The sequence below is a fragment of the Scyliorhinus canicula genome, chromosome 10 (assembly GCF_902713615.1).
Source record: "Scyliorhinus canicula chromosome 10, sScyCan1.1, whole genome shotgun sequence".
NCBI lineage: Eukaryota > Metazoa > Chordata > Chondrichthyes > Carcharhiniformes > Scyliorhinidae > Scyliorhinus > Scyliorhinus canicula.
The window spans coordinates 62,370,704-62,396,195 of record NC_052155.1 but is presented as its reverse complement, the minus strand read 5'-3'; the positions used below and the strand labels follow the sequence as shown (position 1 = coordinate 62,396,195).

Below are 25,492 nucleotides of genomic sequence, written 5' to 3'. Positions count from 1 at the left end.
TAACTTCAGCTTTTTATCGACAAGGAGCAGAACATCACTGTTTCTAAAGGGTTACCTTTGCCCCTTGGAGTTACCGTGTGAATGGTGCCAGCTCTGCATCCAAGGATGCCCCTCACAACATTTAAGAAGCATTTAGATGAGCACTTGAAACACCATATCATAGAAGACGACAAACCAACTGCTGGAAAATGAAATTAGAATAGATAGGTGCTTAATGGCCAATGCAGACACAATGGGCTGAAGGGTCTCTTTTAGTACTGTAAAACTCTATGACTCTATGGTATGTCTAATTGGTTGGAAATTTCACTCTCCCTGTCAGAGCAAATTGAACCTTTTTTCTACACTTGATCCATGTATTCTGTATGACCTCTCTGGTATTCCAGCAATCTGCATCCATGACACCTTGGTCTCAATGGGTGGCATTCTCATTCCACCATCAGGGAATATAATCTTCCTCCTCTCCATCAGAGCTCAGTCATGGCCCCAGCTCAGCTTCTGAAAATCTGTCGATGACCATACACTGGCTCCCAAATGATCCCTTGTCCAATTTACCATGCACCTCTATAAAACCACTAAAGACTTCCTGGTTCACATTGGGGCAGGCTTGCAATCCAGATATGAACCCACTTCCCTAATCCGTTCTAGTATAAAGAATTAACAGATGGAATAGACTAATGTATGGCTTAGATAATGATGTTTCATGACATCGGTCAATCATATGTTAGACTCTTGACAGAGAGAGGTTAGAACATGCCAATCGACAGCATACCTACTCTGTAACCAGTTTAAATGTAACACTAATAAATAGATGTTAAACAAGTACCAGAGTATTACTATAGTCTGCTCAGTAACTACTTACCATGTCCAGAGACCACTGATAAAAAGGACCATCAGAGAGCATCTACCTTCTGAACAAAAATCAGGTCCTTGATCTTTGTTGAGTGACCAGCAAAGTTGCTGAATGGACTGCATGGTCCAAATTTGGAAAATTGGCATTCCATCAGCTGGTAGTTCAATGTGGAGTAATGATGTCACTGCTTCCTCTGCATGCAAGGCAATGCTGTCACAAGTGCCCTTCTCAGGTCAAGTCAGAACTGGTTTGCAGCACACCACGTACTCCCTCCAGATGGGCATTTGACCTTTTGATTTGAATTTTGTATCCAACATATTAGGTCAGAAAAGGACTCTAATATAATGCTGTTGTCATAACAGATCATTTTCCTTCATTGTTTAATTACTGCCAGAATTTGATTAATTACAGCAGTTAATGCTCTATTCTGGTGGTCAAGTATGTATCAAGTACGTATGGGGGTAGTACAGTTGATGTAGTTTATATGGATTTCAGCAAAGCTCTTGTTAAGGTCCCACATGTGAGGCTTATAAAGAAGGAAAATGCACATGGGATACAGGGTAACTTGATAAGATGGATTCAAAATTGGCTTAGCTGCAGAAAACAGAGGGTGATGACAGACGGCTGCTTTAGTAACTGGAAGCCAGTGTCCAGTGGCATACCACAGGGATCTGTGCCGTGTCTCCTATTGCTTGTCATTTATATAAATTACATGGATGATTATATGGAGGTAGGATCAGAAAGTTTGAGGATGACACCAAGATTGGCTGGGTGGTTAACAGTGAGGTTGAGTGTCCCGGGTTACAAGAAGATATAGACGGGATGGCCAAATGGGCAGATGGAATTTAACCCTGAAAAATGTGAGGTGATACACTTTGGAAGGAGTAATTTGACAAGGAAGTATTCAATGGATGGCTTGACACTGGAAGTACGGAGGAACAAAGGGACCTTGTCGTGTTTGTCCATAGATCTCTGAAGGCAGAAGGACAGGTTAATAGGGTGGTGAAAAAGGCACAAGGGACACTTATCTTTATCAATAGAGGCATAGATTACAAATCAGGGAGGTCAGGTTGGAGTTGTGTAGGACCAGGTGAGGCCACAGCTGGTGCACTTAGAACATAGAACATAAAACATTACAGCGCAGTACAGGCCCTTCGGCCCTCAATGTTGCGCCGACCTGTGAAACCACTCTAAAGCCCATCAGCACTATTCCCTTGTCATCCATATGTTTATCCAATGACCATTTAAATGCCGTTAATGTTGGCAAGTCCACTACTGTTGCAGGCAGGTTATTCCACGCCCTTACTAGTCTCCGAGTAAAGAACCTACCTCTGACATCTGTCCTATATCTATCTCCCCTCAATTTAAAGCTATGCCCCCTCGTGCTAGTCATCACCATCCGAGGAAAAATGCTCTCACTGTCCATCCTATCTAATCCTCTGATCATCTTGTATGCCTCAATTAAGTCACCTCTTAACCTTCTCTCTGACGAAAACAACCTTAAGTCCCTCAGCCTTTCCTCATAAGGGGCAAAATTCTCCGACCCCATGCAGGGTCGGAGAATCGGCCGGCGGCGGCGTTATTCCCGCTCCCGCCGGATTTTGAATTCTCCGAGCGGCCAAAAACTGGCGTTGTGCAACTCCCGCCGGCAGCCTCTAAGAACAGCTGGCGCCGGCGGGATTTCATTTAATTTTTACTGTCAACAAATCTCCGGCCTGAATGGGCCGAAGTCCCGCCGGCGTGGCCACGGGTCACGTCGGCGAAAATCACAGTAGGTTTCTACTGGTGATGGTTGACGCCGTTCAGTTACCAATATTGAGTGCGGGGGGGAGGAGGAGAGTACCGGTGTTTGTGTGGGGGGTGGGGTGGTGGTGGGGAGAGAGAGTACCGGCGTTTGTGGGGGGGGGGAGGGAGAGAGAGTACCGGCGTTTGTGGGGTGGTGGTGGGGGGGAGAGAGAGTACCGGCGTTTGTGGGGTGGTGATGGGGGAAAGAGAGAGTCCCGGCGTTTGTGTGTGTGGGGGGGGGGGGGGGGGGGGGGGGGGGGGGGGGGGGGGGGGGGGGGGGGGGGGGGGGGGGGGGGAGGGATGAGAGAGTACCGGCGTTTGTGGGGTGGTGGTGGGGAGAGAGAGTACCGGCGTTTGTGGGGTGGTGGTGGGGAGAGAGAGTACCGGCGTTTGTGGAGTGGTGGTGGGGGGGAAAGTACCGGCGTTTGTGTGGGGGGGAGGAGCGAGAGTACCGACGTTTGTGTGGGTGGGGAGGAGAGAGAGTACCGGCGTTTGTGGGGGGGGGGGGGGGGAGAGAGAGAGTCCCGGCGTTTGTGTGGGGGTGGTGGAGAGAGAGTACCGGCGTTTGTGTGGGGGGGGAGAGAGTCCCGGCGTTTGTGTGGGGGGGGGGGGAGAGAGTCCCGGCGTTTGTGTGGGGGGGGGGGAGAGAGAGAGTACCGGCGTTTGTGGGGTGGTGGTGGGGAGAGAGTACCGGCGTTTGCGGGGTGGTGGTGGGGGGGGTAGAGAGAGTCCCGCCGTTTGTGTGGGGGGGGGGGAGAGAGAGTCCCAGCGTTTGTGTGTGGGTGGGGGGGAGAGAGAGTCCCGGAGTTTGTGTGGGGGGAGAGAGAGTCCCGGCGTTTGTGTGGGGGGGGGGGGAGAGAGAGTACCGGCGTTTGTGGGGTGGTGGTGGGGGGGGAGAGAGAGTACCGGCGTTTGTGGGGTGGTGGTGGGGAGAGAGAGTACCGGCGTTTGTGGGGTGGTGGTGGGGGGAGAATACCGGCGTTTGTGGGGGGGTGGGGGGTAGGGGTGGGGGGGGGTAGGGGTGGGGGGATGAGTGGGGGTGGGGGGTAGGGGGTTGGGGTAGGGGGCAGCGGCGTGCAGAGGGGGGGGGGCGACCGTGCGTTGGCCCCGGGCATCTATTGAATGGGGGCACCAGCAGATCTTCCTCAAGGCTCCCCTTCCTCCCAGCTGCCTTGTCTTTGTTTGAGAGAGAGAGAGAGGGAGATTGTGGGGACAGACAGAGAGAGAGAGACAGAGAGAGGGAGTCCCATCCGTCCTCTGGCTGAGAGCAGGGCTTTGGTGAGTATATTGCAATCTGCCTAAACCCAGGAATATTGCCTGGTTAGAATGCAGAGGGAAATGCCGGGATCTCGGGGTGGAAGATGTGTCTGGATTTCTCTATTTCAGCTTCAGCCTCTGCGATTTCAGGTCAGCTTCACAACAACAGGAAAAACGCGCCGAGAGAGAGGGAAAAACTTTTGGCTCAGTTTCTGGGTTCTGCCTTTCTAAGGCAGCAGGGTAGCATGGTGGTTAGCATAAATGCTTCACAGCTCCAGGGTCCCAGGTTCAATTCCCAGCTGGGTTACTGTCTGTGTGGAGTCTGCACGTCCTCCCCCTGTGTGCGTGGGTTTCCTCCGGGTGCTCCGGTTTCCTCCCACAGTCTAAAGATGTGCGGGTTAGGTGGATTGGCCATGCTAAATTGCCTGTAGTGTCCTAATAAAAGTAAGGTTAAGAACATAAGAACATAAGAACTAGGAGCAGGAGTAGGCCATCTGGCCCCTCGAGCCTGCTCCGCCATTCAATGAGATCATGGCTGATCTTTTGTGGACTCAGCTCCACTTTCCGGCCCGAACACCATAACCCTTAATCCCTTTATTCTTCAAAAAACTATCTATCTTTACCTTAAAAACATGTAATGAAGGAGCCTCAACTGCTTCACTGGGCAAGGAATTCCATAGATTCACAACCCTTTGGGTGAAGAAGTTCCTCCTAAACTAAGTTCTAAATCTACTTCCCCTTATTTTGAGGCTATGCCCCCTAGTTCTGCTGTCACCCGCCAGTGGAAACAACCTGCCCGCATCTATCCTATCTATTCCCTTCATAATTTTAAATGTTTCTATAAGATCCCCCCTCATCCTTCTAAATTCCAACGAGTACAGTCCCAGTCTACTCAACCTCTCCTCATAATCCAACCCCTTCAGCTCTGGGATTAACCTAGTGAATTTCCTCTGCACACCCTCCAGCGCCAGTACGTCCTTTCTCAAGTAAGGAGACCAAAACTGAACACAATACTCCAGGCGTGGCCGCACTAACACCTTATACAATTGCAACATAACCTCACTAGTCTTAAACTCCATCCCTCTAGCAATGAAGGACAAAATTCCATTTGCCTTCTTAATCACCTGTTGCACTTGTAAACCAACCTTCTGTGACTCATGCACTAGCACACCCAAGTCTCTCTGAACAGCGGCATGCTTTAATATTTTATCGTTTAAATAATAATCCCGTTTGCTGTTATTCCTACCAAAATGGATAACCTCACATTTGTCAACATTGTATTCCATCTGCCAGACCCGAGCCCATTCACTTAACCTATCCAAATCCCTCTGCAGACTTCCAGTATCCTCTGCACTTTTCGCTTTACCACTCATCTTAGTGTCATCTGCAAACTTGGACACATTGCCCTTGGTCCCCAACTCCAAATCATCAATGTAAATTGTGAACAATTGTGGGCCCAAGACGGATCCCTGAGGGACACCACTAGCTACTGATTGCCAACCAGAGAAACACCCATTTATCCCAACTCTTTGCTTTCTATTAATTAACCAATCCTCTATCCATGCTACTACTTTACCCTTAATGCCATGCATCTTTATCTTATGCAGCAACCTTTTGTGTGGCACCTTGTCAAAGGCTTTCTGGAAATCCAGATATACCACATCCATCGGCTCCCCGTTATCTACTGCACTGGTAATGTCCTCAAAAAATTCCACTAAATTAGTTAGGCACGACCTGCCTTTTACGAACCCATGCTGCGTCTGCCCAATGGGACAATTTCTATCCAGATGCCTCGCAATTTCTTCCTTGATGATAGATTCCAGCATCTTCCCTATTACCGAAGTTAAACTCACTGGCCTATAATTTCCTGCTTTCTGCCTACCTCCTTTTTTAAACAGTGGCGTCACGTTTGCTAATTTCCAATCCACCGGGACCACCCCAGAGTCTAGTGAATTTCGGTAAATTATCACTAGTGCATCTGCAATTTCCCTAGCCATCTCTTTTAGCACTCTGGGATGCATTCCATCAGGGCCAGGAGACTTGTCTACCTTTAGCCCCATTAGCTTGCCCATCACTACCTCCTTAGTGATAACAATCGTCTCAAGGTCCTCACCTGTCATAGCCTCATTTCTATCAGTCACTGGCATGTTATTTGTGTCTTCCACTGTGAAGACCGACCCAAAAAACCTGTTCAGTTCCTCAGCCATTTCCTCATTTCCCATTATTAAAACTCCCTTCTCATCCTCTAAAGGACCAATATTTACCTTAGCCACTCTTTTTTGTCTTATATATTTGTAAAAACTTTTACTGTCTGTTTTTATATTCTGAGCAAGTTTACTCTCATATTCTATCTTACTCTTCTTTATAGCTTTTTTAGTAGCCTTCTGCTGCCCCCTAAAGATTTCCCAGTCCTCTAATCTCCCAGCAATCTTTGCCACTTTATATGCTTTTTCCTTCAATTTGATACTCTCCCTTATTTCCTTAGATATCCACGGTCGATTTTCCCTCTTTCTTCCGTCCTTCCTTTTTGTTGGTATAAACCTTTGCTGAGCACTGTGAAAAATCGCTTGGAAGGTTCTCCACTGTTCCTCAACTGTTCCACCATAAAGTCTTAGCTCCCAGTCTACCTTAGCTAGTTCTTCTCTCATCCCCTTGTAATCTCCTTTGTTTAAACACAAAACACTAGTATTTGATTTTACTTTCTCACCCTCCATCTGTATTTTAAATTCCACCATATTGTGATCGCTCCTTCCGAGAGGAGGGGGTTGTTGGGTTACGGGTATAGGGTGGATACGTGGGTTTGAGTAGGGTGATCATGGCTCGGCACAACATTGAGGGCCGAAGGGCCTGTTCTGTGCTGTACTGTTCTATGTTCTATGTTCTAATTCACAGCGCAGAAAGGGTTCTGCGCTGTGAATTATCAAGGCACCTTTTCTAATCCTGGGGAGAAACAACCTTTTGAAGAGTCCGAGGAAATAAGCAGGAATTTGGATTAATTCTGCCTCCCCACCCCCTGGGCCTCTCTCTCCTCCTTTCTCCTCCCTCCCCCTTTCTCCTCCCTCCCCCTTTCTCCTCCCTCCCCCTTTCGCCTCCCTCCCCCTTCCTCCTCTCTCCCCCTTTCTCCTCTCTCTCTCTCTCCCATTCTCTTCATCCTGCCCTTTGTTCCAGAGCTATTTGATCCCCCTGTGCACTGGCACAAATTTACAGTCCGGTTTAGGTTCTGTGTTTACCCCAGGTGTGGGGGCGGGGAAAAGAGGGATGGATGAGGTTAGATGGAGGATGATTTGGGAGGGGGAATGGGGGTGGTTCAATGCAGTGCCCCTGAGGAATGCCGAACCCTCCCTCATTTCCCCCCCCACACCCCCCCAACCCCCCCACCCCCCCCAAACCCCTCAACCCCCCCCAACCCCTACCCCCCCAACCCCCACTCACCCCCGAACCCCTACCCCTACCCCCCACCCACCCCTACCCCCCCATCCACCCCTAACCCCACCCACCCCTACCCCCCACCACCACCCCACAAACGCCGGTACTCTCTCCCCACCATCACCCCACAAACGACGGTATCTCTCCCCCCCCACACCTCTCTCCCCCCCACACAAACGCTGGGACTCTCTCCCCCCCCCACACAAACTCCGGGACTCTCTCTCCCCCCCCCTCCCCCCACACACAAATGCCGGGACTCTCTCTCCCCCCCACCACCACCCACAAACGCCGGTACTCTCTCCCCACCACCACCCCACCAACGCCGGCACTCTCTCTCCCCCCCCCACCCCCACCCAAACGCCGGGACTCTCTCTCTCCCCTCCCCCACACAAACGCCGGGACTCTCTCTCTCCCCCCCCCCACACAAACGCCGGGACTCTCTCTCTCCCCCCCCACACAAACGCCGGGACTCTCTCTCTCCCCCCCCCCACACAAACGCCGGGACTCTCTCTCTCCCCCCCCGCCCACACACAAACGCCGGGACTCTCTCTCTCTCTCCCCCCCCCCCCCACACAAACGCCGGGTCTCTCTCTCCCCCCCCCACACACAAACGCCGGGACTCTCTCTCCCCCCCCCAAACGCCGGGACTCTCTCTCCCCCCCCCCCCCAAACGCCGGGACTCTCTCTCCCCCCCCCAAACGCCGGGACTCTCTCCCCCCCAAACGCCGGGACTCTCTCTTCCCCCCCAAACGCCGGGACTCTCTCTCCCCCCCAAACGCCGGGACTCTCTCTCCCCCCCCCAAACGCCGGGACTCTCTCTCCCCCCCCCCCCCCCCCCCCAACGCCGGGACTCTCTCTCCCCCCCAAACGCCGGGACTCTCTCTCTCTTCTCCCCCCCCAAACGCCGGGACTCTCTCTCTCCTCCCCCGCCGCAAACGCCGGGACGCGCCACTTCCGCAGCGGGTGAAACTGACGCGTATCGCGTCAGTCCGCTGCTGGCCCTTTCACCGCTTTTGCCCGCCGGAAATGGGCGCGGAGAATTTCGCCCAAGATCTTCCCTCCATACCAGGCAACATCCTAGCAAATCTCCTCTGCACCCTTTCCAATGCTTCCACATCTTTCCTATAATGCGGCGACCAGAACTGCACGCAATACTCCAAATGTGGCCGCACCAGAGTTTTGTACAGCTGCAACATGACCTCATGGCTCCGAAACTCAATCCCTCTGCCAATAAAAGCTAACACACCGTACGCCTTCTTAACAACCTTATCAACCTGGGTGGCAACTTTCAGGGATCTATGTACATGGACACCGAGATCTCTCTGCTCATCCACACTACCAAGAATCTTACCATTAGCCCAGTACTCTGTCTTCCTGTTACTCCTTCCAAAATGAATCACCTCACACTGTTCTGCATTAAACTCCATTTGCCACCTGTCAGCCCAGCTCTGTAGCTTATCTATGTCCCTCTGTAACTTGTAACATCCTTCTGCACTGTCCACAACTCCACCAACTTTAGTGTCAACTGCAAATTTACTCACCCATCCTTCTACGCCCTCCTCCAGGTCATTTATAAAAATGACAAACAGCAGTGCCCCCAAAACAGATCCTTGTGGTACACCACTAGTAACTGGACTCCAGTCTGAACATTTCCCATCAACCACCACCCTTTGTCTTCTTCCAGCTAGCCAATTTCTGATCATAACTGCTAAATCACCCTGAATCCCATGCCTCCGTATTTTCTGCAATAGCCTACCGTGGGGAACCTTATCAAACGCTTTACTGAAATCCATATACACCACATCAACTGCTTTACACTCATCCACCTGTTTGGTCACCTTCTCAAAGAACTCAATAAGGTTTGTGAGGCACGACCTACCCTTCACAAAACCATGTTGACTATCCCTAATCAAATTATTCCTTTCTAGATGATTATACATCCTATCTCTTATAAACCTTTCCAATACTTTGCCCACAAAAGAAGTAAGACTCACTGGTCTATAGTTACCGGGGTTGTCTCTTCTCTCCTTGAACAAGGGGACAACATTTGCTGTCGTCCAGTCTTCTGGCACTATTCCTGTAGACAGTGATGACATAAAGATCAAAGCCAAAGGCTCAGCAATCTCCTCCCCAGCTTCCCAGAGAATCCTCGGATAAATCCCATCCGGCCCAGGGGACTTATCTATTTTCACACTTTCCAGAATTGCTAACACCTCCTCCTTATGAACCTCAAGCCATAATAGTCTAGTAGCCTATATCTCAGTATTCTCCTTGACAACATTGTCTTTTTCCTGCGTGAATACGGACAGAAAATATTCATTTCGCGCCTCTCCTATTTCCTCGGACTCCACGCACAACTTCCCACTACTGTCCTTGACTGGCTCTACTCTTACCCTAGTCATTCTTTTATTCCTGTCATGCCTATAGAAAGCTTTAGGGTTATACTTGATCCTACCTGCCAAAGACTTCTCATGTCTCCTCCTGGCTCATCTTAGCTCTCTCTTTAGGTCCTTCCTAGCTAACTTTTAACTCTCGAGTGACCTAACTGAACCTTCACATGTCATCTTTACATAAGCCTCCTTCTTCCTCTTGAGAAGTGATTCAACTACTTTAGTAAACCACGGTTCCCTCGCTCGACCACTTTCTCCCTGCCTGACAGGTACATACTTATCAAGGACACGCAGTAGCTGTTCCTTGAACGAGCTCCACATTTCAATTGTGCCGATCCCCTGCAGTTTCCTTCCCCATCCTATGCATCATGAGTCTTGACATCGCATCACAATTGCCTTTCCCCCAGCTATAACTCTTGCCCTGCGGTATATACCTATCCCTTTCCATCGCTAAAGTAAACGCAACTGAATTGTGGTCACTATCACCAAAGTGCTCACCTACCTCCAAATCTAACACCTGTTCTGGTTCATTACCCAGTACCAAATCCAATGTGGCCTCGCCTCTTGTTGGCGTATCTACATACTGTGTCAGGAAACCCTCCTGCACACATTGGACAAAAACGGACCCCTCTAAAGTACTCAAACTATAGCGTTTCCAGTCAATATTTGGAAAGTTAAAGTGCCCCATAACAACTACCCTGTTACGTTCGCTCCTATCCAGAATCATCTTTGCAATCCCTTCCTCTACATCTCTGGAACTTTTCGGAGGCTTATAGAAAACTCCCAACAGGGTGACCTCTCCTTTCCTGTTTCTAACCTCAGGCCATACTACCTCAGTAGACGAGTCCTCATCAAACGTCCTTTCTGCCACCTTAATACTGTCCTTGACTAACAATGCCACCCCTCCCCCTCTTTTACCACCTTCACTGAGCTTACTGAAATATCTAAACCCAGGAACCTGCAACAACCATTCCTGTCCCTGCTCCAGCCATGTCTCCGAAACGGCCACAACATCGAAGACCCAGGTACCAACCCATGCTGCAAGTTCACCCACCTTATTCCGGATGCTCCTGGCGTTGAAGTAGACACACTTTAAACCACCTTCCTGCCTGCTGGTACATTCCTGCAACCTTGAAACCTTACTCATGACCTCACTACTCTCCACCTCCTGTATACTGGAGCTACAATTCAGGTTCCCAACCCCCTGCTGAATTAGTTTAAATCCTCCCGAAGAGCATTAGCAAATTTCCCTTCCAGGATATTGGTACCCCTCTGGTCCAGGTGTAAACCATCCCATTTGTAGAGGTCCCACCTACCCCAGAATGAGCCCCAATTATCCAGGTATCTGAAACCCTCCCTCCTGCATCATCCCTGTAGCAACGTGTTCAACTGCTCTCTCTGCCTATTCCTCGTCTCACTAGCACGTGGCACGGGTAACAACCCAGAGATAATAACTCTGTTTGTTCTAGCTCTAAGTTTCCACCCTAGCTCCCTGAATTCCTGCCTTACATCCCTATCCCTTTTCCTACCTATGACGTTGGTGCCTATGTGGACCACGACTTGGGACTGCTCCCCCTCTCCCTTAAGGATCCCGAAAACAATTCTGGTCGCCACATTATAGGAAAGATGTGATTGCACTAGAGGCGATTCACTAGGATGTTGCCTGAGATGGAACATTTAAGTTATGAAGAGAGGTTGAATAGGCTTGGGTGTTTTTTGCTGGAGCAGAGAAGACTGAGGGGCGACCTGATCGAGGTGTACAAGATTATGAGGGGCCTGGAGAGGGTGGATAGGGAGCAGATGTTCCCCTTAGTTGAAGGGTCAGTTACGAGGGGCCACAAGTTCAAGGTGAGAGGCAGGAGGTTTAAGGGGGATTTGAGGAAAAGCTTTTTTACCCAGAGGGTGGTGACGGTCTGGACTGCACCGCCTGGTAGAGTGCTATAAGTGGGTTGCCTCGCAACTTTTAAAAAGCACTTGGATGAGCACTTGGCACATCATACCATTCAAGGCTATGGGCCAAGAGCTGGCAAATAGGATTAGGTAAGCAGATCAAGTATCTTTCATGCGTTGGTGCAGACTCAATGGACCAAAGGGCTTCCTCTGCACTGTATTATTCTGTGATTCTGTTTTATTATTGGTTCTCAATATAACATGTGTGATGATACACCAGAAAGAAATCAGACATTTACCATCCAGCAACATTTAGACATGATCTCTGCTATTGTAAGGCATACTAATAATTTGGAATAATTTCTGACATCCCATAAGTATAGTAAACACTGATACTAGATATCCTTCACTCAAGAATTCACCAGCGTATCCTTGATATAGTATCTTTGACTTATTTTTAAACAGTTCTTTGCTAAAACCTTTTTACATGTTAATAATTTATAAAGTAAAAGAAACAAATTTGTATTTCACAATAGTAAGAGATTACTGATTGACAGTGCTATTGGTGATATTTTCAATATTAAATAGATTGTGAATATTTACAAATCCCACATCAGTCTATCATAATACACTCGCACAGCAGCGTTGAATATAATGGTATTATGGAGAAATGGTACTGCAGTCCAAATTTTAATTAGTGTAGTTTTAATATTGCAATGATGCAGATGTTGAAATTTGACTGTCGATTAAATATATTGAATTGACAGTGCATCAGAGTTTGGCTAGTCATGTGAGATGAGTTGCTTATCAAGACAACGATGTGGGGCTAATAGTATTGGTATACTGGAGCCTAATATTTTGTGATAAGTGCCTGTCTTTGTACTTTCTTGTCCACATGTCTCCAAGGTGATTAATGGAATGTTAGTTCATTTTCTTTAATAAATGAATACCTAGTTTTGACATTGGTTGTGCAGAACATTGAAGTTCAATTCAGTTTAGCAACAGTTGGAATACGTTGCATTTATCTCTTTCATGACATAAGGACATTCCAAAGTGCTTTACAGTTAATTTATTTTTATTCTTTCATGGGATGTGGGTGTCACTGGCTGGGGCAGCATTTATTACCCATCCTTAATTGCCCTTGAACTGAATGGCTTGCTAGGCCATTTCAGAGGGCAGTTAAAATTCAACTACATTACTGTGGGTCTGGCATCACATGTAGACTAGAGCGGATTTCCTTCCCTAAAGGACATTAGTCAACCAGATAGGTTTGTATGATAATCAGCAATGGTTTCATGATCATTATTCGGCTTTTCATTCCAGATTGAGTACATTGCGCTGCTTTGCAGCAGTCAGTTTGCTCTTGGCAAGATCTCACAAAAAAGCAATGCAAACAATGAAAGAAAGATTTATTTTAGGTAAGCCAGAGAGATCTTGGTGCACAGGTCCACAGGTCACTGAAAGGGGCAACACAGGTGGAGAAGGTAGTCAAGAAGGCATATGGCATGCTTGCCTTCATTGGCTGGTGCATTGAGTATAAAAATTGGCAAGTCATGTTGCAGCTGTATAGAACCTTAGTTACGCCACACTTGGAGTATAGTGTTCAATTCTAGTCGCCACACTACCAGAAGGATGTGGAGGCTTTAGAGAGGGTGCAGAAGAGATTTACCAGGATGTTGCCTGGTATGGAGGGCATTAGCTATGAGGAGAGGTTGAATAAACTTGGTTTGCTCTCACTGGAATGAAGGAGATTGAGGGGCGACCTGATAGAGGTCTACAAACTTATGAGGGGCATAGACAGAATGGATGTCAGAGACTTTTTCCCAGGGTAGAGGGGTCAATTACTAGGGGACATAGGTTTAAGGTGTGAGGGGCAAGGTTTAGAGGAGATGTACTAGGTAAGTTTTTTTACACAGAGGGTAGTGGGTGCCTGGAACTCGCTGCCGGAGGAGATGGTGGAAGCAGGGACGATAGTGATGTTTAAGGGGCATCTTGACAAATACATGAATAGGATGTGAATAGAGGGAGACGGACCCCGAAAGTGTAGAAGATTTAAGTTTAGACATGGCAGCATGGTCGGCGCAGGCTTGGAGGGCTGAAGGGCCTGTTCCTGTGCTGTACTGTTCTTTGTTCTTTGTTCTTCCTTACGAGGTACCATTAGATTTTTCACTTCCACCCAACATGGCGGTTCACTATTTTGTTCGAAAGATGGTGCGTTGAACAATGCAGCACCTTTCAATACTGCATTCAAATTTCAGTTTGGACCATACTTAGATCATATTGGGATGGGACTTGAACTCACAACCTTTTGATATGCATTGTAAAAGTTCTCTCACTGATCCAAATTGGCAAACTTAATGTTACGCATGGATGTCCTTTATGCTGAGTGTTTTAATGTGATGAATTTATACATTTGTAAGTTTGACTCACCTTATCAGCACTTTTAATTTTAAATATAATTATAAACTGCATCTAACCGCCACTGCTATTGCATGACTCCAAATGCTTATGCAGCTTAGCAATATGACCGTGTGCAGTTGTCACCATTCCACATAATAGAGTACTTATTTGTAACAGCTGGTGATTCTGGTAAATTTAGCTTCACAATTAGAGTACATTGGGTGGTGGGTGAAGTTGAAGAGAGTAAACACACTACATCATTGACCACAACTGTTAAGGAATATTTGCCAGCAAAACATTTTACAAAAACAAAATTTTATTGAGTATAACAATAGTCAAACAATGAAATAAATTAACTGAGAACTAAATTGCAGCTAGTGTATTTTTAAATATTAGGTTATGCACGAAACAAAAACCTTGAAGCATTGCAACTACTGGGTAATAGAGACCTATGTGTTATGAAGAAGTAATGTATCAAAGGATGTTGATGTACATTCAAGCATTAGGTAACCTATGGCTCAATTGCTAACACTCTCGGCAGAGTGAGAAGATTCTGGGTTCAAGCCCCATTCTGGAACCTGAGCACAAAAAACCGAGTCCTGTATACCCTCTCAAGATGGGAATAAAATATGCCATGTCACAGTTTCAGAGACGAGCAAGGGATTATCGCTGGGGTCCTAGTCAATAATTATGACTGATCAACACCACAAAAGTAGATTATCTGGTCATTATCACATTGCAGTTTATGAAATCTTGCTATGCTGATCTGACCTCAGTTTCCAACATTACAACAGTGACTGCATTTCAAAAATACTTCATTGGCTGTCACACCTTAAACCTATGGCCCCTAGAATTGACCCCTCTTTCCTGGGAAAAAGTCTCTGACTATCCATTCTTTCAATGCCCCTCATAAGTTTGTAGACCTCTATCAACCTCTTTTTGCCCGAGACCCATTTTTACCAACCAGCCATCCTTCGGGATCTAGCCGGCTGATCTTTGCAACCCACGCCGGCCAACCTTCGCGACCCACGACGTGACATTCGCGACCCACGCCGGCCGACCTTCGCGACCCACGACTTGACATTCGTGACTCACGCCGGCCAACCTTCACGATCCATACCGGCCGACCTTCAAGACCCACGCCAGCGACATTCGCGACCCACCATTTTTTCTTACCTTTAATGCGAGAGATGAGCCTGGGTTTATATTCTATAGTCTAGAGTAGCGAAGAATAAGAAATGACCTCATTGAAACAGGCATTATTCTCTCTGGACTCTACAGAGCAGATGCAGAATGTAAGTTTTCCTCAGATAGGTGGTTTACAGCCTGGGGATATAGTCTGCAAATTATAATGCGACAATTTTAGACATAGATGAGGAGGAATTACTTAACTCAAAGTATTGTGAACATTCTAATCTCTAAAATTCACTATCAAAGAGAGTTCTGCAGACATTAAACATATTCAAGACAGATGCAGGAAGACTGAATTGAATTTTTAAAAGAATCTTCTCCTGGGTCAGCCCGCTGACATCAGAAGGAGGTGCTGTTTCTCTCTGGGCTCCGGGCATGCACACTGATGAGCGGGCACGCATGCACAGCGCACCCACATTATTAAAGCCGGTCTCGGCCGTCATTTTTAAAGCCGCTCGCAGCATGCATTTTTGAAAGCCGGCTGCTGCGGCTGTTGTGCCTGAATTCCCGCGATCGGGAACGCTGTGATGGATGGCTCCACGACCCTCCCGACACCCGCTCATGACCCCCACGGGTCGCGACCCCCACTTTGAAATTGCCTGCTGCAGAGCACTCTGGGACTCCCCATATAAATGCAAGTTTTTTTTATTTTCTTGGTTTACAATTGTCAATGCAAGTTGTAGCGCATTCTTAAAACAATAATTTTTGTGCATGAATGGTTAGAGGAAAAGTTAATGAGTTATCAAATCATGTTGCAGAGATTAATGGGTATTGTGTCTTGTAACAATGGGCAATATTTTCACACCAGTATGGGGGTGAGAATGAAGGCAGGTGGGCATGATACTTTGCACCACTGGCTGGATTGCCAGTTTATTAACAGCACAGTGACTTAGTGGTTAGCACTGCTGCCTCACAGCACCAGGGACCTGGGTTCAATCCTGGCCTTGGGTGACTGTGTGGAGTTTGTACATTCTCCCCGTGTCCTCGCGGGTTTCCTCCGGGTGCTCCAGTTTCCCCCATAGTCCAATGACTTGCTGGTTAGGTGAATTGACCATGCCAAAGATATGCCGGTTAGGTGGGGTTACAGGGATAAGGCGGGTGGGCATAGGTGGGGTATTGTTTTTGTGGGTCGGTGAAGACTCAATGAGCTGAATGGCCTCCTTCCGTACTGTAGAGATTGGGGATAGCCGATCAGGTCAGGGCAGATGGCTACTACCTTTGGATGCATTAACAGCCCAATTAAGCACAAGGTTCAGAGGCTAACTGGATTTTTCCATTTGACTCTTGGCATCAGCAGATGCCAGCTGTGGTCGCTCAGCATCAGACTGGAGGCCAGTACTCCAGGAAGACTCTGAGGCCCCCCTTCCCCACATTTATCGTGCTCCAGCCACAAGTCTCAAGGTGGCGGTATTCTCTCACTCTCTTGCCTGCATTAGAAGGCTGTAGTTCCTTACATGCAAGAGGGCTTCCTACTAACCCTGCATCTTTGGGAACTCACCCACTTACCAGCTATCCCCTTGCCTGCAAATGAGCAAGTCATTAGGTGGGTGGTGAGTGCATCCTTTGGCCACTAATTGACCCGCTGTACATGAGCTGCTCAGTACTCGAGATCTGCAATATCTTATGTTAGCTGGAGTTTTCCTGGCAGTTTTTCAAGTGGAAGGCACACAATTGTGTCTTGCAAGGGCTACCATTCAGAGACCAGGCATGATCGCATACCTGAAACCTGATAGCATATGTGGACTCAGGGAATCAGGATGCTCTGCAAGCCCTCAAGTATTTATGATTGGATAGTGATGCAGATATCATCTGTACAGATGAATCTTCAGACTGTACAGTTTTCTTTTACCCTGCAGGAAAATTCAAGTATCAAGAAAGACATTATAATTTTCCATTTTTACTGACATTAAACAATCTTATTCTGGCATTATTACAAGTTTCTGCATTCAATAAAATGCTGCAATTTGCATCCAGTTTGAACAAACATCAGGAGAAGGTGGCCATGAGACCAATTTCCATATTGACCTCGACAGATATCCAGATGTGTAGACAACAATTCAGGAACTGAGGATGATAAATTCCTTATTCTTGGGTGAGTTGAGGGAGTTCTTGCTGTTGATTTCTGTGACCCTATTTGTATATGTGAAGGACCTGTTGTCTGTTTCAGGGGTGACTCCTGGATGCCTCTTTTATCTATCCCAATATAGCGAGCTGTAAACCTCCCACTCAAAATGTGTACACAAATGCAGCCTGCCATATTGGATGCTTTAGCACCCAATTTAAGCCTGTAAATAGGTGTAACGTCTTTGAATTTCTACACCCTTATGTCTTTATAAAATGACTACTCATCATTTCTTACCATGTTGTCTACACATCTGGATATCTGTCGAGGTCAATATGGAAATTGGTCTCATGGCCACCTTCCCCTGATGTTTGTTTAAACTGGATGCAAATTGCAGCATTTTATTGAATGCAGAAACTTGTAATAATGCCAAAGGCCTTCCAGGTCTTCTTTGTGGATTTGAAGTAAACCAACAAAAGCAGATCTTGAACAAATGACATATGTATTTTTAATGCAGCATGTAGCCCAATAACTGGCAGCATTATGTGTGTTATCAGCTGTTTTTGAATCAAGTGCAGGTGTTGTGAGTAAACACAGACATAAGAAGAGTGAAAACATATTGCATCAGCTGGCCTCATTGCTGAAATCCCAATGTACACCCTAAATGCAGAATTCCTGTACAACTGGTGAGCTGGCAAGAGTAAACGTTAGGAATTGTAAGCATCTGCCAGTGAAATTTGTGCAGCATCTGTTATTTTATTATTGCCTTCCACAGATGTCCCACAAATCAAAAATGATTCTTTCTCTGCCCAATATGTGGTTTCACTCTTTGCTCTATTCCTTCTTATTTTGTTCTTCATAAAGTTACCAACAACATGCCAAATTTAAAAATAAATTGTGTGTATTAGCCTTCAAATAGCGATGTTTGTTATTCAACTGTGATTGCACAGACATTATAGGGCTTTTGAAAATAGATGCACCAACTTAAAGCTACCAAAAAGCAGTATATATCTGAATTATTTCCATATTGTAATTGCTAAATTGGATACTTCTCATCTGATCAATTTATTTTTAAAATTCTCCCGTTAAGATGCCACTGATAAAAAGGGCAAAGGTGCACAAGATTGCTCAATGAATCATAATATATTTTTTTAAATTTTAGAGTACCCAATTCATTTTTTCCAATTATGGGGCAATTTAGAGTGGCCAATTCAACAACCCTGCACATCTTTGGGTTGTGGGGGCGAAACCCACGCAAACACGGGGAGAATGTGCACACTCCACACAGACAGTGGCCGAGAGCCGGAATCGAACCTTGGACCTCAGCATCATGAGGCAGCAGTGCTAACCACTGCACCACCGTGCTGCCCTGAATCATAATCATTTGATACAAAAACAGAAAAGGCTGGAAATACTCAGCAGGTATGGAGGCATTGGTGGAGAGAGAAATAGTGATACCATTTACATTTGGTGACCTTTCAACAGGTTGTCAGGACCAGTTTTGAGGGAAGGTCACTCATCTGCAATGTGTTAACTCTTTCTCTCTGCACAGATGTTTACTGACCTGAAAATTTCCAGTATTTGCTGTCTAATTATTTCAGATTTCCAGCATCACTCGAACCCTGTCCTTCCACTCTGACATCAGCATATGAACATTTTCTTTTTGAGAATTACTGGATAGCAATTGGGCTTGGATAGTTGATTTCACTCTCATCCTTAGCCCGGAGCTGGTGAGACCATTCAATCTTCGGCTGCCACCCTCGTTAAGATGGCAGATTCAGTGCAAATATAGATCTTACTACAGACCTTCCACTTTATAAAGCTCAACATTAAAACGTGCAATGCATTTAGCTAAGGTGTTATTAGATGAAATCAGCAGACAGCTTTATTCTTAATCTAGCAATTCAATTTATCATACCAGTCACCCAATTGTAACCACTGATTAAAACTAACAAACTACAATTGTTAAAATAAAAGCAAATTACTGTGGATGCTGGATTCTGAAACAAACAAAAAATACTGGACCATCTCAGCAGGTCTGACAGCATCTGTGGAGAGGCCAATTTCGAGGGTACTGGGCGGGAACTTTCAAAAGTTGATTGGAGGTGCCTATTTGCAGGCAAGGGGACAGCTGGTAAGTGGGAGTCTTTCAAAAAGGTGTTCACTAGGGTTCAGGGTGAGCACTTTCCTCTTAGAGTGAAGGTTAAGGCTGATAGAAGGAATGAAATGAAATGAAAATCGCTTATTGTCACGAGTAGGCTTCAATGAAGTTACTGTGAAGAGCCCCTAGTCGCCACATTCCGGCGCCTGTTCGGGGAGGCTGGTACGGGAATTGAACCATGCTGCTGGCTTGCCTTGGTCTGCTTTAAAAGCCAGCGATTTAGCCCAGTGTGCTAAACCAGCCCCTGGAGGGAACCCTGTAAGACATATGACATGCATAGGCAGCTGGGATCAAATGGATCCCTTGAGGGGTTTAGGGCTTGTCAGAGTAGAGTTAAGAGAGAATCAGGAGGGCAAAAAGGGACACGAGATTCTCTTGGCAGATAAGGCAAAGGAAAATCCACAGAGCTTTTACAGATACATAAAGGGTAAAAGGGTGACTCGTGAGAGGGTAGGGCTTCTTAAGGATAAACAAGGTCATCAATGTGTCGATCCATAAGGGATGGGAGCAGTCCGAAATGAATATTTCTCATCAGTATTTACTGTTGAGAAAGGCACGAATGTTAGGGAAATTGGGGAAATAAAAGGGACCTGATGAAATGTATCCCAGGACGTTGTGGGAGGCTAGGGAGGGAATTGCCGGCCCCCTAGCTGAGATATTTGAATCATCGACAGCCACACGAGAGGTGCCTGAAGATTGGACGATAGCAAATGTTGTACCCTTGTTTAAGAAGGGCTGTAGTGATAAGCCTGGAAACTACAGACCGGTTAGCCTTACTTCTGTAGTGGGTAAATTTTTAGAAGGTATTCTGAGGGACAGGATCTACAGGCATTTAGACAGGCAAGGGCTAATTAGTGAAAGTCAACATGATTTTGTCAGGGGAAAGCCATGTCTCATGAATTTGATTGAGTATTTTAAGTGGTAACCAAGAAGGTAGATGAGGGCTGTACAGTCGACATTGTCTACATGTACTTTAGCAAGGCTTTTGACAAGGTACCGCATGGTAGGTTGTTGCAAAAGATTAAATCTCATGAAATCCAGGGTGAGGCAGCCAATTGGATACAAAATTGGCTTGGAGACCGAAGCCAAAGGTTCGTTGTGGAGGGTTGTTTTTCAAACTGGAGACCTGTGACCAGCGGTGTACCTCAGGGATTGGTGCTGGGTCCACTGTGATTTGTTATATATATATTAATGATTTGGATGAGAATGTAGGAAACATGGTTAGTAAGTTTGCAGATGACACCAAGATTGGTGGCATAGTGGATAGTGAGGAAGGTTATCTAAGATTGCAACAGGATCTTGACTAATTTACCCAGTGGGCCGATGGATGGAAGATGGAGTTTAATTTGGATAAATGTGAGTTGATGCATTTTAGTATATCAAATCAGGGCACGACATACTCAGTTAATGGTAGGGAGTTGAGGAGAGTTACAGAACAAAGAGATCTAGGGGTGCAGGTTCATAACTCCTTGAAGGTGGAGTCACAGGTTGTCAGGGTGGTGAAGAAGGCATTCAGCATGCTAGCTTTCATTAGTCAGAATATTGAATACAGGAGTTGGAACGTCTTGTTGAAGTTGTACAAGACATTTGTAAGACCACACATGGAATACTGTGTTCAGTTCTGGTCACCCTATTATAGGAAGGATATTGTTAAACTAGAAAGAGTGCAGAAGAGATGTACAAGGATGCTACCAGGACTTGATGGTTTGAGTTATAAGGAAAGGCTGGATAGTTTGGGATTTTTTTCCCAGGAGCATAGAAGGCTCAGGGGTGATCTTATAGAGGTCTATAAAATAATGAGGAACACAGATGAGGTAGATAGCATCTTTTCCCAAAGTTAGAGGAGTCTAGAACTGGAGAGCCTAGGTTTAAGGTGAGAGGGGAGAGATACAAAAGAGACCAGAGGGGAGATTTCTTCACACAGTGGGTGGTGAACGAGTTGCCAGAGACAGTGGTAGAGGCGGGTACAATTTTTTCCCTTAAAAAACAGACAGTTACATGGGCAGGGTGGGTATAGAGGGATGTGGGCAAGTGGGGCTAATTTAGTGATAGAAACTGGGCGGCATGGACAAGCTGGTCCGAAGGGCCTGTTCTATGCTGTAAATATCTATGACTCTATAACTCTGAGAAGGGAGCTGACATTTTGAGTCTGGTGACTGTCAAAGCTTACAATCATTAATGAATCATGGACAATTATGTAATGTTGATTTATATGCATTAGTAATTGAACCTGGGTACTATCCAAAATCATTTAGGACTGTCATCACAATGAATTTCTCCTAATTAATCTGAACCGTATTCTGATGTTGATCTTTTTAGTGAAACGACAATAAACAATTCCACTGTTGCTCACCTAATTGTATATTCTTTTTATAATTTGAAGGAAATTACAGCAAGGTATATCATGAATGAGTTAAAGGATGATTCATTTAATGAAACTCTTAAATATTACCCAGAAGCAAGAAACATATTGGGTCATGCAAGCTTATGTGCTGTATGTAAACATAGCTTTCTGAACACTTGGCTTGAATGTGTGAGCTTTATGAATCTGAAAAAGGTAAAATATTTTGTTTTGACTATTATGTTTTATAAATGCATATAAATTTAGAAATATACATGAGTATATATTTAGATCAAATCTTGATTTTTGAAAAATAGTACAAAAAAGCTTAGAAAAATTTCAATAGAAATAAACTGAATGTCTAATACGGCTGATATGTGTTCACATTCTACACTGGAAGTACACCACCTGCCACAGTGATAAAGGCTCCTCCTGCATTAGGCATCCAGGGCTCAGGTATTATTGGATGTACAGCCTCATCATAGAATCCCTACAGTGCAGAAGGAGGTCATTCGGCCCATCGAATCGGCACTGACCCTCCAAAAGAGCACTCCAGCTAGGCCCACTCCCCCACCCTATCCCCATTATGTAACCTACACATCTTTAGGCATTAAGGGACAATTTAGCATGGTCAATCCACTTAACCTGCACATCTTTGAACAGTAAGAGAAAACCAGAGCATCCGGAGGAAACCCACGCAGACGCAGGGAGAAAGTGAAAACTCCACACAGACAGTTGCCTAAGGCTGGAAATGATCCCGGGTCCCTGGCGGGTGGGAAGCAGTGCTAACAGCTGTGCTACCGTGCTGTCCTTAGGTCCTTTTCACATGCAAATAGGAAACCTAGTGCCTGTTTTAAGTCCTTATTTTCAAAATTGTAATCGACAGACTGACACGTGTCACACGTGCTGCAATCAGTATTCTCAGATTCTTGGCAGCAAATCCAGTGGTCCTTAAATTACTGTAGGTTGCCTCCGAAAAAGTCAGTGGCTTTTTTTTGCTTGCCTTACGATGAAGTTGATAGCCGCAGGAAGACTTCTGTTTCTGCAGTAAGTTGCACTGCTGCCAGCCACCCCATCTGATTGCCTTCTGCCCATCCCAGATTCTGGTCACCACCTAACTGTCATTCAAATCAGCTAATCTTAATGTTTCTCAGTACTGGCAAGCTTCTCCTGAGTCCTGGCTTTCTATGGATGTTTCCATCCACCCTTGATGAAATGACCTCCCTCCACAATGTGGATCTCAAACTAAAAGGAGCATAGATGGAAGATAGGATTTCCAAGTTCATAAATGAAATTTCCTTGCCTAGAGCGTCCTGATTCCTGGTCAGTATGCTGAATGAAGATAATTGTGGTGGCCAGTTGAAATAGAGCCCACCCTGGAGAACAGGCCTAGGTTATAAACTTTGCAGACTTAAATCTCTGCAGATTAAAAAAAACTCCTTTCAGCCTTCTGAATACAGGAGTTAACAGGCTATCTGAACAATTGTTTCGATGTGGAAGAGATCCTTTTCTGGAATTCTCAAGGAAATTGAAACAGAGCACCCATTATCTGCTCCTACTGCTGTGGATATTATATATGTGGGTATTATCCCCCGATTCTGAACACGTGTGTTCAGCATGAAAGGTAACCAGCAGCTGCATCCTGAAACTTGGACCATAATGGAAGGCCTGCAGAAATTCAGGTCCAATTGATCTCTTGCCAATTCCTCAATTTTTAACTGTTTTATTTTAAGTTTATTGATATTACAAAAAATGTATATTTTAATATACATGGCGAGGAGAAATTGAAACAGCGTAATAATTGAGCAATTTTAATCTATTTTAGCGATTAATACCATCATTGCATGAGTTGGACTTTCTATGGTCGGAGTGGCAAATCATTTGACAAATTTTACTTCACATAAAAATAATTCAATGACTTCAGGGGAACATTTTCAGTACCGACTGTAATTTATTCTTGGGATTTAACGTTAAAATTGTTTTGAGGTGAAAATGAAGTATAACACATTGTTTTGTGTTACAGATTATTTTCTTTTTTATCTTTCAGAAAATTAGCAGAATTAGTCCTGTTCACGTTGTACCCATCCGAGCCTTGCTTTGTTCATACAGATGTTTCAATGAACCAGGACATAAATTCTACGGGATAGCAATACCATGAGCAATATAACCTGACAACATTAACAAACTGAAGACCAATTCCGTATCAGTGAACTGCAAATAACGTTTTAGGTTGCAATTTAAGAAATAATGAGAGTTTGCAATGATAAAGTATCGGCTATTTATGGATTACATATCTTCGACATCCCCAAGCATGAGAATACTGTACGCTGCATTTTATGCCTGTTTCTTTTTCTTCTTCCTTTTCCAGCTTTAATGTTAATGAATTCGTGATCCACCTTCTGGGAGAAGATGTCCTTTATGACCTTATATAGTTTTTACATCCTGGTGCTTAAGTTCCTGCTTGAAATAACTTGTGTTATACCAACAACAGAAAATTGCTTTCTATCTTCTTGCTTGCCTCGTCTCTGTGCTCCATTTCCAATTCAAGATGCAAATGCTAAGATAGCCATACATTCATTCTGCATGGATTGTAAATCAGTGATTCATGTCATGTTGGATATCTTTCCAAATTCTTACAAAATGGGTTGTTCTACACTTTTATGGTGTTATAACTTCACAGGTAATATCAAAGGTCATTGTGTTTACAAATATCTAAGGGTTATTGGTTGTAGATATCCTCAAATTTTTAACAAAAAATGTTGGCTGGACTTAACAGCTTACCAGCATATATCTGTATTTATACAAAGAAGGCCAGCCTTCAAGTATAGGGGCTGGTTTAGCTCACTGGGCTAAATCGCTGGCTTTTAAAGCAGACCAAGCAGGCCAGCAGCACGGTTCGATTCCCGTACCATCCTCCCCGGACAGGCGCCGGAATGTGGCGACTAGGGGCTTTTCACAGTAACTTCATTGAAGCCTACTCGTGACAATAAGCGATTTTCATTTCATTTTCATTTCATATGGGCGGCATGGTAGCACAGTGGTTAGCACTGTTGCTTTACAGCTCCAGGGTCGCAGGTTTGATTCCCGGATTGGGCCACTGTCTATGCGGAGTCTGCACGTTCTCCCCGTGACTGCATGGGTTTCCTCCGGATGCTCCGGTTTCCTCCCACAGTCCAAAGATGTGTGGGTTAGGTGGATTGGCCATGCTAAATTGCCCACAGTGTCCAAAAAGGATAGGTGGGGTTACGGAGATATGGTGGAAGTGTGGGCTTAAGTAGAGTGCTCTTTCCAAGGATCGGTGCAGATTCGATGGGCTGAATGGCTTCCTTTTGCACTGTAAATTCTATGATTCTATTCCGGGATTGGACCCCGAGAGAATGTGGGGCAGTTAGCAGGAAAAAAAAGTAACATTTTCTTCATTCAGAGAAAGTTTTCACCAAGCTTCTATTCTTTCTCCTTTCCCTTGATCTCAGATATGCCTCTTGTTAGGCGTAAAATTGATGCTTGATGCTTTTCCTCAGGAATTGGAACATCAAGCGGGATTGTTTCCTGCATTCCTCAGTTTACTGTGGCATTGACAAGCGAGGGCTTATGGACAGATGTCTAAGAACAGGCCAGCTATGGCTGGCATGCCCTCTTTGTAAGAATTCAATTTTATGTGAAGGTAAAGAAAGGAGGGAATCAATAAGAATTTGCATTAATCTTCCAGGGAGATGACATGGCTAATGGATGAGGAAAA

General features: G+C 45.5%; 1 protein-coding gene across 2 annotated transcripts in view; it reads left to right on the top strand.

Moving 5' to 3' along the window:
- Positions 1-24,584, top strand: part of lrrc69 (leucine rich repeat containing 69) — a 91,626-nt gene extending 67,042 nt beyond the window's left edge. For both annotated transcript variants that reach the window (XM_038809066.1, XM_038809065.1), the window contains exons 7-8: positions 21,796-21,969; positions 23,801-24,584. In XM_038809066.1, the coding sequence (XP_038664994.1) occupies positions 21,796-21,969; positions 23,801-23,911 (285 nt within the window). In that variant the 3' untranslated portion in view covers positions 23,912-24,584. The remainder of the gene's footprint in view (positions 1-21,795; positions 21,970-23,800) is intronic.
- Positions 24,585-25,492: the final 908 nt, after the last annotated feature.